Raw genomic sequence first — 15,045 nt, 5'->3', positions numbered from 1 at the left:
TGATACACTTCAGCAGCTCTCCAATGGCACCCAGGTTCCACCTTCCTCTGCTAGAAAGTCTGAGGTTGGGCCAGAGGAGGCCTTTCTTCCAGCCGAGCAACTACGATCCCTCCACCACCTCTACGCCATCAGCAGCAGCAGGCCTCTCACAGCCATCCCAGGCAGCAGAGGGTCCCGAAGTCCCAGAAGATGTCCTAGTCAACTCCCGGGATGGGAATTTGATTGGATCATAAGGAACATAGCCATGTTCTCTATACCCAAGATGTTGGATCTCTTGGTCTGGGGAGGCTACGCGAACAAGTGGCCCCTTTTAACCTCCAACCGGTGGGTTCTATCCATTATCAGTGGAGAGTACAAATTAAACCTTTTGAGTACTCCTCCAAATTGCCCCCCAAGTCCCTATTGGGGACTGGTAGCACATTAGGAAGTACTATTATCCTAGGACAAGCAGGATGCTAGTCCTCACATATGGGTGACGTCACTGAACGGAGCCCAGCGCGGGAACCTTTCTGTCAAAGTTTCTAGAAACTTTTGACTGGCCCTGAGAGGCCACTGAGCATGCCCAGCATGCCACAGGTGTCTCTCCTCAGTCTTCGCTTTTCCGCGCTGCCGTTCGCATCGCGGACCTACAGCCCTCGCGTTTGCAAATCTTCTGACTGAAAAAGTCAATAGTTTTTGATATTCTCTCTTATAGGAGCTCTCAAGCTCGCCGGTTGGTGAGTAACATTTTTTCATTCTCATATTCTTCGGAATATTTTTCCCTCATACTCGCATCCATCGACGGCCGTCTGTTCCAAAATGTCGACGGGATTCAAAAAGTGCCCCATTTGCAATAGGAACATGTTGATATCTGATCCGCATTTGGAGCGTGTACTTTGCCTCGGAGAAAAACACGATGTCAGTACATGCTCCAAATGCGCAGAAATGACAGTGAAAGGACGAAAAGCCAGACAAGAGAAGATGGAGCATCCGTTTTCTCTTCAGTTAATCCCTTCTCCATCGAAATCATCGAGGTCATCTCCGGCTGGAGTGACTAAAAGGGTTCTGCTTAAAAAACCGCGTCTGGATGGCTCCGGTGATCACCCGTCCTCTCCATCGTCTGTACTATCAACCAAATCAGCAGAACTCCAGAAATCCAAACATCGCCATCGACGTCCATCATCTTCTACATCGATGTCCCAGGATGAATCGATGCCAAAACGGCCCAGACAGCAGGAAACACCGGCACCTTCTATGCCTGGGCCTTCTCAGTCGCCGATTCCAACCACTTTGTCCATGGACACCTCAGTACCACCACCGTGTACACCATCGGTGTTTTCACCAATTGTACAGCCTGAGATGTCTACTTTAATAAGACAAGTGGTTCTACAAGCTCTCAAAGAGCAAAATATACCGACGATTCCGTCAATGTCGACCTCCGTGTCTATGCCGATGCCCCCAGCATCGATGCCGATAACTTTCACATTGATTCCGCTGCCTCCAACATCGATGCCGGTAATAATACCGATGCCGGTGGTACCACGGCTGACGGCATCCTTCTTGCCGCCCAGGATGTCAACTGGTTTTATAACCACTACACCAAGGCTCGGAACACAATCCACATCTCTCTTTGCACATGTTCCACCATCGGTACCATATCCACCGATGACATCGATAGCATCCCCGATACCATTGGATCAACCTCCACTGGAACCTCCAGAAGTTCAAGATGAGGCCTTTTATCGACGCCTTTTACAAAGGTATCAAGATGTGTTCGATAATTTACCACCTATTAGGCCACGTACTACATCTCCAGATGTTTTCATCGATGACCCACAGCCTGGTCCTTCAGGACTCCAGCTTCCACATAAACCAAGGCCAAAATCACCTTACACAGAAGATGCGGAAGACTCCTGGGATGATGAACCCTCAATTTTCTTCAGAGGAGTTTATGTCTAACCCTTCTTCTCCTGATCGAAGAAAGAAGTCACCCCCAGAAGATCTTTCCTTCTCCTCATTCATACAAAGCATATCTGACTCAATCCCATTTAAACTTACAGCAGAAGAAGACACAAGAGCACAAACCCTGGAGGTGCTACAGTTTGTGGATCCACCCAAACAAGTACTGGCAGTACCAGTACATGAGCTTTTACTAGATCTCCAAAAACGAATCTGGGAACACCCAGCTTCTACCCCTGCAGTACATAAATGTGTGGAGACTACTTACATAGTCCAACCAGCTCCAGACTACCACAAACAGCAATTACCACACCAGTCTGTAGTGGTGGAATCAGCACAGAAAAAATCTAAACGTGTGCGCCCACACTCATCCATCCCACCAGGCAGGGAACACAGATTCCTAGATACACTGGGTAAAAAGGTCTACCAGAGTTCCATGTTGAGCACCAAAATATCTGCGTATCAACTCTACATCACTCAATACCAGAGGAAGCTCTGGAAGCAGATGGAAGAATTTGTAACCTCTTTACCCACCCAGTTCCAAGAGCCTGCACAAGCTGTAATAACAAAGGGACTGGAAGCAGGCAAACATGAGGTAAGGGCAGTCTATGATAATTTTGAAACTGCTTCCAGGACAGCAGCAGCTGGAATCACTGCTCGCAGATGGACCTGGCTCAAAGCATCTGACCTCAGAATTGAGGTACAAGACAAACTAGTGGACCTGCCCTGTCTGGGTGACAATCTGTTTGGGGACAAAATTCAAGAAGCTGTACAACAGCTTAAGGACCACACTGAGACTCTGCGTCAGCTGTCTCAAACCCCTCAAGAGCCTACTACTCAGTCTTCTCGTCGTCCTCCAAGAAGAGATATAAGACATTCCTATTACAGGCCACGCAGATACTACCCACACACTTCTAGGGGTAGATCCAGTAGACCTACACAACACTCTCAAACCAGACAATCCAGGCCTGCTCGTCCACAACCGCCTGCACAAACAGGTCCTGCAACAGGCTTTTGAAACAAAGACCAGAGAACAGACCCAACCTTGCAATCCCAAGCCAAATCTACCAGTGGGAGGAAGAATATCTCATTTTCACACAAATTGGCAAAACATAACATCAGATCAATGGGTTCTTTCCATAGTCTCTCGAGGCTACAAACTAAATTTCACCTCAATTCCTCCAGAATTTCCACCAAAATCCTGCCCACAACAGGGGCGCAGGTTGATAAGCGTGCATTCATAGGCGCACGTTGATAAGCAACGCATATTACAAAGCGCATATTACAAAGCGCATACTCCGGCTGGGAGGAAATAACAGGCAAAATGGAGCATAAGAAAGCCCATGCGTCCGCAGAGCCAGCGCCTCCAGAATCAGGCATAAGAACCCTAAGTCTCTGCTCAGCATGCAATCTCAGAGCCACACAGAGCGAGGAAGCAGACTCCCTATGTGCCCAATGTGAGGAGGCCATGGGAGTTCCAGGCCAGGACCGGTCCCAGCCTAGCGCACTTGACAGTTCCTCAGGGAACACTCCGGACTTAGCGGGCCGAGGAGAGCAGCCAGGGAACCCGAGAGACCTGGTGCCCCTAAGGCCAGATCCGGCTTCGCTTTCCTGGGTGGAATTATTCAAGGGGATGCACGCCTTTGTCCAGATGCAGTCTGCTCCTCGAAGGGGCCTTTCCGTTTCGGATGAGCCGGCCCCTGGACCCTCGAGACCTAGGCACGGCCACTCACCACCCGAAAGCCCCACTTATGGGGAGTCGGATTGCTCCGAGGAAGATGAGGAACCCCCCGAGGACGGAGAACTTCCCTCAGAGATAGAGACATATCGGACCATGAGACGCTTCTTTCGGAAAGAGGATCTTCCAGGCCTGGTCTCACAATGCTTATCAGAACTGGCTATTCCGGGCCAGGACACCCCAGGGGAACCTAGAATGAACCCCCTGCTAGAGGGCCTGCGCCAAACGGCTCACCATTTTCCCCTCCTACAAGCAGCACAGCAGCTAATCGATCTGGAATGGAATGCGCCGGAGGCCTCATTCAAAGGGGGTCGGGCCTTGTCAGGCATGTACCCTCTGGACCCAGCATCCAAGGAGCTGCTGGCGTGCCCCAAGGTAGACACCATAGTTAACGCGATTGTGAAGCGCACCACCATTCCGGTGGAGGGGGGAGCGGCCCTCAAGGATACACATGACCTACGCATGGACACCATTCTGAAACAAGCCTTTGAGGTGGCAGCCATGTCCCTCCGAATCGCGACCTGCTGCACCGTGGTGACGCGTTCCTGTTTATCACAAGCGAGAAACAACACCCCGGGAGAAGACATGGAATCAGCTCTGGCGTTCCTCACTGACGCAGCCTCCGACCTCGTCCGTACGGCAGCCAAGGGAGTATCATCCTAAGTGGCAGCCAGGAGACAGCTCTGGCTACGTAATTAGGCGGCTGATTCTTCCTCTAAGACACGTCTCACAAGAATGCCCTTTAAGGAATCCCTACTGTTCGGCAGCGATCTCGAGAAGCTGGCTAATAAATGGGGTGCCTCTCCATTACCCCGTCTACCAGAAGACAGGTCGAGGAGGAGCCAGCGTTCTTTTTCTAGGCCATCCAGAGGGAGAAACTCTCAGCGCTTCAACCCTTACAAGGCTCGCTACCAAGCGCCTCGTTCTCAGGCCAGGAACCAGTCCTTTCGGACTAAGCACAACAAGAGGAGAACCGGCTCGGGTTCTGGCCCCGGCCGTATACCACAATGACAATCAGCCGACCCGTCCGGGGGTAGCAGCCATAGGGGGCAGGCTAACCCTCTTCTACCGCAGGTGGGTCGAGATCACCTCGGACCTGGATTTTCTTCGGCTCCCGCCGGCCAAGTTTGTGGAATCTCCTTGTTCACCTCTCAAGAAGGCGGCACTGGAAGTTACCTTACAGAGGCTCCTGGCCCTAAAAGCCATAATCCCAGTGCCCGCAAGGGAGAAATTCTGGGCATTATTCCATTTATTTCATAGTTCCCAAGAAGGAGGGCGCTTTCAGACCCGTCCTGGACCTCAAGTCAGTCAACAGATATCTACGGGTCCCCCGCTTTCACATGGAAACTTTGCGGTCTGTCAAGAATGCAGTACAGCCAGGGGAGTTTATCACCTCCCTAGATCTGTCGGAAGCCTATTTGCATATCCCAATCCATCGGGATCACCAGCGCTATTTACGCTTCAAAGTCCTGAATCAGCACTTCCAGTCCGAGCTTTACCCTTCGGGTTAGCCACCGTGCCGCGGATCTTTACCAAGGTCATAGTAGTAGGCGGCACTCAGGAAGGAAGGAATTCTCGTCCATCCCTACCTGGACGATTGGCTGATCAGGGCAAAGTCACCGGAGGAGAGCCACTGGGCAACCAACAGAGTTATAGCTCTTCTGGAAAGCCTAGGATGGGTAGTCAACATAAACAAGAGTTCCCTACAGCCGTCCCAGTCGCTGGAATACCTAGGAGTTCAATTAGACACCCAGGAAGACAAGGTCAGTCTGACATCCAAGAGGAGATCAAAACTCCGGAATCGTCTGCAGGCCCTGCTGAGCGCCATCCGGCCCACAGCTCGGGATTACCTACAGGTCCTCGGCCTCATGGCATCCACGCTGGAGGTGGTACCATGGGCGCTGGCTCATATGAGACCTTTACAACGCGCCCTCCTATCTCGGTGGAGCCCACGATTACAGAACTACACCGTACACCTACCTCTACCAGCCAGAGTGCGGAATCAGCTACGATGGTGGTTGCAGCCCGGCCACATGAGCCGGGGGTTATGAATGTCCTCCCCAACCTGGACCCTGCTCACTACAGATGCCAGCCTGAACGTATGGGGAGCACACTGCAAAGAACTCACCGCCCAAGGGCGGTGGAGCAGAGAAGAGTCTAGGTGGAACATCAACTGACTAGAAGCAAGGGCAGTCAGGCTCGCATGCCTGCGATTTGCCCACAGACTTCGAAACAGAGCAGTCCGAGTGATGTCTGACAACGCCACCACAGTGGCATACATCAACCGACAGGGCGGAACCAGAAGCCAACAGGTGTCCCTAGAAATAACTCCCCTGATGATTTGGGCGGAAGCAAATCTCCAGGACATCTCCGCCGTCCACATCGCTGGGAAGGACACCACCACGGCAGACTTCCTCAGCAGAGAAAGCCTAAACCCGGGGGAGTGGCAGCTGTCGCCCACAGCTTTCCAGATAATTGTGGATCAGTGGGGGACGCCGGGCATGGACCTACTAGCGGACAGGTCCAACGCTCAAGTACCCAGATATTTCAGCCGCAGGCGGGATCCTCTATCCCAGGGGATCGATGCCCTGGTACAGCCATGGCCTCAGGGGATCCTGCTATATGCCTTTCCTCCGTGGCCCCTGCTGGGCGCCATTATACACAAGATTCAGCGACACAGAGGCCTAGTTCTTCAAGTGGCCCCGGACTGGCCAAGAAGACCCTGGTACACAGACATGAGAAGACTACTGGCAGGGAATCCTCTACCTCTGCCTCCATACAGGGACCTGCTACGGCAAGGTCCCATCCTCCACAAGGATCCAGCTCAATTCTCTCTTACGGTCTGGCCATTGAGAGGGCTAGACTGAAGAAAAGAGGATACTCGGAGCCGGTAATAGATACACTCCTCCGAGCACGCAAGTTCTCCACATCTCTAACATATATAAGGATCTGGAGAGTTTTTGAAGCCTGGTGCGACACTCACAGCACCAATCCACATGCCGCTAAGATCCCTATAATTTTGGATTTCCTACAAGATGGACTTCAGAAGGGTCTATCCCTCAACTCCATCAAGGTTCAGGTGGCAGCGCTGTCTTGCTACGGTCCCAGGAGGGACGGCAACACCATTGCCACACACCCAGACGTTTCACGTTTCCTGAAAGGAGTCAAACACATTCGCCCGCCACTGAAGTGGCCAGTGGCCCTGTGGAACCTCAACCTAGTGTTGGAATTTCTAGCGGGATCCGCCTTCAGGCCCCTTCGAGGCCTGTCTCTCCGTTTGTTAACCTTGAAGATGGTGTTCTTGCTGGCTGTGTGTTCAGCACGCCGCACCTCAGAGCTACAAGCACTGTCCTGCCGTGATCCGTTTCTCAGAATCACTCCAGAGGCTATCCATCTTCGCACGGTTCCTTCCTTCTTACCCAAAGTAGTCTCACACTTTCACCTCAACCAAACCATAACCTTGCCAACCACGGAAGGTTTGAAGAAGTCGGAAGAAGGTCGAATACTGCGCCATCTCGACATTGGCAGGCTGTTGTCCAGATACCTGGAAATGTCAGAAGCGATACGAAAGACGGACCACCTGTTCATCCTTCATAGCGGGGAAGAAGCAAGGGGAAGCGGCCTCACGGCCAACCATCGCCCGCTGGATCAAAGGCGGCCTACGTAGAGGCAGGAAAACCGCCTCTACAGGTCAAGGCTCATTCTACCAGAGCGCAAGCAGCCTCTTGGGCAGAAACTAGGATGCTGTCGCCTGCAGAGATATGTAAAGCGGCGACGTGGTCCTCCCTCCATACCTTCTCCAGATTCTACCGTCTGGACGTCCAGGCCAGGGAGGACACAGCATTTGCGAGGGCAATCCTACACGGTCCTCGGGCAGCCTCCCGCCCAGTCCGGGAGTAGCTTTTTTACATCCCACTTGTTTTGAGTCCATCTGCTACACGCTAGGAAATGTAGAGATTACTTACCTGATAATCTCGTTTTCATTAGTGTATGCAGATGGACTCAGCATCCCGTCCGGCTGCCGATATACATGGGGATTCACCGACTCACGGTAAGCCATGTTTGTTTATATAGGGCATCCACCCTGCCGGGTGTTGACGCCTTCCTGTTGGGAACACTGGCGGTCTCCAGCTACCATCAATTGGTCAGGGTAATCCTGGTCATTTAATCGATTGGTCAGTCACACATATATCCATAAAGCTTTTGCAAGGAAGATTACTGAATTGCTGCACTTCCTGTGGGGGTATATGTACCCGTGCTGACGTCAGATCCGTCTCCAACTGCTAGCACGAGCACACTATACCCACTTGTTTTGAGTCCATCTGCATACACTAAGGAAAACGAGATTATCAGGTAAGTAATCTCTACATTACTGTTACTTCACCACGAATGACTCAGCCTTTAGCTTGCTATTCACCCATATGTGAGGTCTAGCATCCTGCTTGTCCTGGGATAAAGCAAAATTGCTTACCTTGTAATAGGTGTTATCCCAGGACAGCAGGATGTAGTCCTCACAGAACCCACCCGCCACCCCGCGGAGTTGGGCCTCATACCTTTATTGTTTTATTTTTGCTAACGCTTTTTGCTACATATCAGACTGAGGAGAGACAGCTGTGGCAGAGAATATCATGGCATGCTGGGCATGCTCAGTGGCCTCTCAGGGCCAGTCAAAAGTTTCTAGAAACTTTGACAGAAAGGTTTCCCACGCTGGGCTCCGTTCAGTGACGTCACCCATATGTGACTCTTCCAACAAGCTTACTCCATCACACCCCCTATTACATAACTCCCCCCCGACCCTTACCCTTACTCGGATTTCCTGTTATGACCACCTCTATGCTTGGCGATTTGGTACTGTGCACTAATTCTGTATATAGTTTTGATGTACATAGTTTTGATGTAAGGGCTCCCCCCTAATTTCAATTATATGTTTCCTAGTTCAGTATATTATCTGTTTTATGTAAGGGCCCCGCCCAATGGTTTTGTGTTCACTGTAAACCGATGCGATGTGCGAACGGTCATCGGTATAAAAGAAACGTTAAATAAATAAATAAAATTAAATGTGAGGACTACATCCTGCTGTCCTGGGATAACACCTATTACAAGGTAAGCAATTTTGCTTTTCCAGAGTTCTTCTCCCTCTTAACGGCCAGAGCAGTTGAGCCTGTCCACCAGGATAAAGAGGTCAGGGATTCTACTTCTGGTACTTCCTGATTCCAAAGAAAACAAGAGGCCTGTATCCTATCCTAGACCTAAGGACCTTGAACTAGTTTCTCCAGAAGGAAAAGTTCAAGATGATTTCCATGGGCACTTCGATCTCCTTCTTGCAAAAAGGGGACTGGCTATGCCCCCTCAATCTAAAAGATGCATACACCCACATCTCAATCTTTCATGGGCACCTGCAGTATCTCCAATTTGTGGCGGAAAATCACATCCAGTATTGCATGTTGCTGTTTGGGTTAGCGTCAGCCCCATGTGTCTTCACTAAATGCTTTGCCATGGTGGCAGTGTTTTTGCACAGACTGGGAGTACATCTTTTCCTGTACCTAGACGATTGGCTGGTTAGGAGCACCTCTTGGGCAGGGGTTGTGGAGTCCATGCGCTCGATTCTGAGTGCTGGAGTCACTAGGGTTCGTCATCAATCACCACAAGTCCCATCTCAGTCCATCACTGCAATTGTACATTGGAGCCCTTCTAGACACTGCTTAGGCCAAGGTCTTCCTGCTGTATTTGAGGCCTGTCACTTTGATGTCCATTGTGGCAGAGATTCACATAAGCCAGCAGGTCTCAGCCTGGCACATGCAGTACTTGTTGGGCTATACAGCCACAACAGTACATGTCACTCCCAGGGCACACTTGCACATGCAAAGAGCCCAGTAGATACTATGGTCCCTGTGGTGCCAAGCCGCTCAGGGACTTTGGGACAGCATCTGAGTCACCCCATCACTCCTCGTCCTGGTGACAGGACAAATTAATTTGGAATGGGGGGGGATTCCCTTTCGGATTTCTGAAGTTCAGTGTGTCCTAACTACAGATTTGCCCACTCTGGGTTGGGGAGCTTAGGTAGATGGACACAGCACCCAGGACCTTTGGTCCATCCGAGACTAGTTGTGTCAAATCAACTTCCTGGAGCTCCAGGCGATCAGGTAGCTCTGTAGGCTTTCAGACATAGACTGACAGACTGTCCAACAAAATTGTGTTGATACAACCCAACCAAGTGGCAATGTGGTATGTCAATAAGCAGGAAGGCATGGGCTCGTACTTCTCATGTCAGGAAGTTGTCCAGATTTGGTCATGGAACCTCTCTCAGGGGATGGTGCTCAAGGCCACGTATCTGGCTGGAAAGAAGAACACGACAGCAGACAGACAGTCATTCTATCCAAACCCACGAATGTTCTCTGATTTGCTGCACCTTGGAACAGGAAGGTTCCTTGGTTCTGTTCCCTGTAGAGGTCACACAGCAAGCCAGCATTGGACGCTTTCGCTTGCTATTGGGGTGAGAGCCTCCTATATGCGTATCCTCCAATGCCACTGGTGTAGAAGACTTTGTTGAAGCTTCGCAAGAACAAAGGGATTATGATCTTCAGAGCTGAGACAAGTCTGGTTTATACTTCTTTGGGAGATGTCCATCAGGAAACTGATCAGACTGGGGACTTTTCCAGATCTCATCACCAAGGATCATGGCCGGTTACGGCCACCCAACCTCCAAGGTCCTGTCACTGAATGTTGAGAGGCTGATACTACAACTGCTTGATCTCTTGGAAGGTGTGTCTCGGATCTTGGTAGCTTCCATAAAACCTTCCACTAGAAAGTCCTATGTACTGAAGTGGAAGAGGTTTTCAGTGTGGAGTGAGTAAGAGAGTATAGACTCCCTTCTCTTGCTCCACACAAAAGCTGCTTGACTATCTTCTACACATCTTGGAGACTGGTCTGAAGACCAACTCTGTTAAGGTTCACCTGAGTACAATTGGCGCATACCACAGTAGTGTAGACGATAAGCCCATCTCTGTACATAGCCTATAGTTGTACAATTTATGTGAGATCTGCTTCAGTTGAATCTTCACCTACGGCCTCCCGCAGTGTCCTGTGACCTCAGTGTGATTTTAGCCCAGCTGAAAGCTTCTTTGTGCCGCTAGGTCCTGTGACTTTAAGTACCTGAGTTGGAAGATCATATTTTTGGTGGTCACTTCAGTTCACAGGGTCAGCGAGCTCCAGGTCTTAGTAACTTATCCACCTTATATGACGTTTTTCCGTAATAGGGTGGGGTCTTGCACAGGCACCATAAGTTCCTACCTAAGGTGGTGTCATCCTTCCATCTTAACCAGTCCATCATCCTACCAATATTTTTTCCCAGGCCTCATTTGCACCGAGCCGAACAAGCCCTGCACAGTTTGGAATGCAAAAGAGCCTTAGTCTTAACTGGAGTGGACAGAAGACCATAGACAATCCACTCAACTTTTTGTTTCTTTTGATCAGAATAGTTTAGGGATCGCCGTTGCCAAGCAGATGCGTTCCAATTGGCTAGCAGACTCTTATCTCCTTCAGTTATACCCAGGCGAGATTGCAACTTAGGGACCATGTCAAGGTTCACTCCTTTAGAGCCATGGCAGCGTCTGTGGCCCACTTGTGAGCAGGCCCTATGGAGGAGATCTACAGAACTACGATGTGGAGTTCTCTCCACTCATTCACATCATATTAATGCCTGGATAGGGATGCCGACACGACAACAGGTTTGGCCAATCTGTCCTTCAGAACCTGTTTGAGTTGTAGAATCTAACTGTTTCTGCCTAGGGTCCTTTCTTTCTTTTCAGGCTGCCTCCCCCTCCCCTTGTTACCCACAAAACTGGTTGTTATTGTGCCTTTGGCACTTGTTTAATGTTTTGTTGGCCCCTTTTAGTTTGGGAGGCAACCTTTAGCTAGGGATTCACCCATGTGTGAAGACTGGCATCCTGCTGTCCTTGGAGAATACCTGTTAGAGGTAAGCAACTCTGTTTTTTCTGAGGACAAGCAGGATGGCAGTCCTCATGAAAGCCGCTTGCCACCACAAGGATTTGGGTTTGTACTTCAATTCTATGTTGTAGGATTGAGGAGACCCCCTATGCATACGTGGTATAATGGCAATCTGAGCATGCTCAGAGAGGCTCAGTAAAAGTTCTAGAAATTTTGACATGAGTTTTCCGTTCCGGGCTCCATCCGATGTCACCCATGTGTGAGGACTGGCATTCTGCTATCCTTGGAGAACACCTGTTATAAGTAAGCAACTCTGCTTGCAGTGCCTTGTCATAGGAATACTGTTTTTTTTCCTGTGCTTTACCATCCCTAAATAGTGGTGGTGATATAACACAGGAAAACTGTGCTTTGCCTTCATTTGCTGGTAGAGGGACATAACCCACTTGATAAGACTGGTGTGGTTGTAGCAGGATTCATGGAAAGAAAATAAACAGGTAACATTTTCTCTATTTTTGAATGTAAACTATTGAAGCAATTAGCGGTCTTGCTCTGCTAAGAATAGCATGTGGAAAGAGGTTTGTTATTTTTAAACTCCTAATCACTTCTCTACAATTAATACATTTCCCATGACTCTTGATTGGTATGTACTGTATGTTTGTCTGGACTAGATTATAAACTCCATGGATCAAGAATGGTCTCTTATGTATACCTGCACAACTCATATGTCTAATAGTACTTTATAGAAGACTAGCCGTTAAGCCCGTAACAACGGGCTCGGTCCCTTTCCTTCCCACTCCCTCCCCCTCATTCTCCCTCCTCCTTCACTCTCTCCCCCTCCCTCTCACCCCCCTCCCCCCCACCTCCCTCCCTCCCTCCTCCTCCCTCCCTCTCTCACACCTCCCTCCCCCTCTCTCACACCTCCCTCCCCCTCTCTCACCTTCCCTCCCTCTGTCACCTCCCTCCCTCTGTCACCTCCCTCCCTCTCTCTCACCTTCCCTCTCACCACCTTCTCCTCCCGCTCCTGCCGGCAGATCTCGGGGGGGGGGGGGGGGGGGGGGTGTCACTCGCGCGCGGCGCTGCTTCTCCTGCCGGCAGATCTCGGGGGGGGGGGGGGGGTTTGTCACTCGCGCACGGCGCCGCTGCTTTCCGCGTGTGCGCAGCGCTGCTTCTCCTGCCGCTCCTACCGGCAGATCTCGGGGGGAGGGGGTGCCACTCGCGCGCGGCGCCGCTGCTTTCCGCGTGTGCGCAGCGCTGCTTCTCCTGCCGGCAGATCTCGGGGGGGGGGGGGGTGTCACTCGCGCGCGGCGCCTCTGCTCCTCCTCCCGCTCCTTCTTCGCGGCCGCCGCCGCTCCTGCGGCCCCACCGCCATGTTTTTTGTTTCGGGCACGCACGGCTCTGACCAACGTGCTAGCCCGCACATGCGCGGTAGAGCTGCTCTCTACTGCGCATTTGCGGGCCGTCGGTCAGAGCCCATTTATAAGGTAGATAAACAGTAGTAGTAATAAGATTAAATTTCTTTGCAAAGTATTTCTTACAATGTTGGTAACTGATTTCTTTTTGCAAACACTTTTCCTGTAGTAATGGGAAAATGTAGTAATTAGATCTTTACCCTACAAAAGAGATTACAAATATATGATTGTGAGTGGTGGTGAATGAGACAATTTCAGTATACATTCATCCCATATAATGATCACATTATGGGTTAAACAGAGAGGCTAAGCAAGTTAATGCATAGATTGTGAAGTAATACCTCCCTCAACACAGGGATATTGTTCACAGACAATTTAAAATATGCAAATATTCCTTTGCCCTTTTTAGTTGCAAATATATTTTCAAAGTTCAGAAGTTAGGGACTGAGACAGAACAGTATCAATTTTAGTATTACTAATATCATGTTAATTTGAACAGGGTAGACAGAGTACAGAAGTATATTTAAGAGACCTGTTCCTTAATAGAATACACAAAAGTAAACTGCACACTGGTTTTATACACCAAACAGGTTCTTCCTGCTCCCAAACTGAAAATGAACAATAATCACATTTACAATAACAATGGCTATGGAGTGACTATTGTCCAACCAGAAGAGAAGCTATTTAGCACAGTGGATGAAATTCTGGAAGATGCTGCAGCAGGAGACAAGAAAGAAGAAGATACACTTTCAAAAGCAATGCAGAATCTAAGTCTGGAAATGGGAAATAATAAACTAGAAGCAAACACTATGGGTGACATTGGAATAGTCTTAAATTGAATACACCAAATGTTGATTTAATTTGAAAAATGCAGCTTTGACACATTGCTAAAACAGTTGACATACCAGGAAACCACAGAAAAGCACTGCTTTCGTTTCATTGAGTTAAAATTCCTAAAAAATGTTTGTTTTGAGTTTAAGTAATATTCCATGCTGAATAGTATTAACTGTCCAGTCTCTCCTAGATTTTGCTATGAAAGTTTTAATCGTAGTTTCGCCTGGATTTCTTACAGCCTTCCAACTCTAAGATGTATGGAACTTAATGCAGGATTCCAACAATAAGTGACTTTGTAAAAATGAGACCTTTGTGTTGCCTGCTTGAGGTTATACTGTTAATTATAGATCATATCTGCCAAGTTTAGTAGTTAGAAATCACTTTTTAAACACGCTGTAATTGTACAGTAAAAGTGCATTAAGACTTAGGATAACTTTCAGTAGCTGGCAATAGTTTACTACTTTTGTCAGCTCCTGCAAATGAAAATTATCCTGAGCTTATATTCTGTAACAGCCTTTTTCACCAGAGGGACACCTTAAGTAATGTTACAGTAATAAGTTAAATTTATAATATTTCAGAAGGATTATCTTGTAATGCTGAAATGTAAATAAATGAATATCCAAAAGGAGTATCATCATTTTGTAATGCCAAGCAGTTGCTGAAGTCATTTGTGCATTGTGTAAGACTTCCTGTTTCCAAAGATCAGCCTTTCTACTCCAGACCTAAATATAAATCTTACAGTTAAATTAAAATGAACCTGGGGAATGTTATAAATATACAGCGCTGGGAGGGTTTTAAAAAGTTTTCACTAGCTACTGGAAGTTGAAGTGAAATGGAATATTCAGGAATATTGCAGAATTGTAAATTCTGAAATGTTCTGCTAATCCAATCATTATGTTTAACCACATTTTTCACACTTTGTAATCCTTACAATATCAATATACACATTGCTGCAACTGTGTCTTTTGTTGCCTTTATTCCTGGTTCTTTTATCCAAACTTTTATAATTTTGCTTTTTAAAGTGAAAAAAAAAACCAACTTGTGGTCACACCTCAAGTTTCAATAGAGGTTCATAATTCAGCATGTATAACTTGGTGATATCAGGGCCCAGGTAAATGCTCAGATATTTAAGGGGGTTCTTCGTCCATCTAAAAGGTAGAGAGGACTATGACATATTAG

The 15,045-nt window shown here is 48.7% G+C and overlaps 1 protein-coding gene across 1 annotated transcript in view; it reads left to right on the top strand.

The window, feature by feature from the left end:
• SHCBP1L (SHC binding and spindle associated 1 like) overlaps positions 1-14,832 on the top strand; it is a 385,813-nt gene extending 370,981 nt beyond the window's left edge. Inside the window, exon 11 of the mRNA XM_029617645.1 lies at positions 13,623-14,832. Coding sequence (XP_029473505.1) covers positions 13,623-13,871 — 249 coding nt within the window. The 3' untranslated portion in view covers positions 13,872-14,832. The remainder of the gene's footprint in view (positions 1-13,622) is intronic.
• The last annotated feature ends 213 nt before the right edge of the window (positions 14,833-15,045 follow it).

Source organism: Rhinatrema bivittatum, chromosome 10 (assembly GCF_901001135.1).
Source record: "Rhinatrema bivittatum chromosome 10, aRhiBiv1.1, whole genome shotgun sequence".
Taxonomy (NCBI): Eukaryota; Metazoa; Chordata; class Amphibia; order Gymnophiona; family Rhinatrematidae; genus Rhinatrema; species Rhinatrema bivittatum.
The sequence above is the reverse complement of the archived record's forward strand: the minus strand, read 5'-3'. Positions and strand labels throughout refer to the sequence as shown.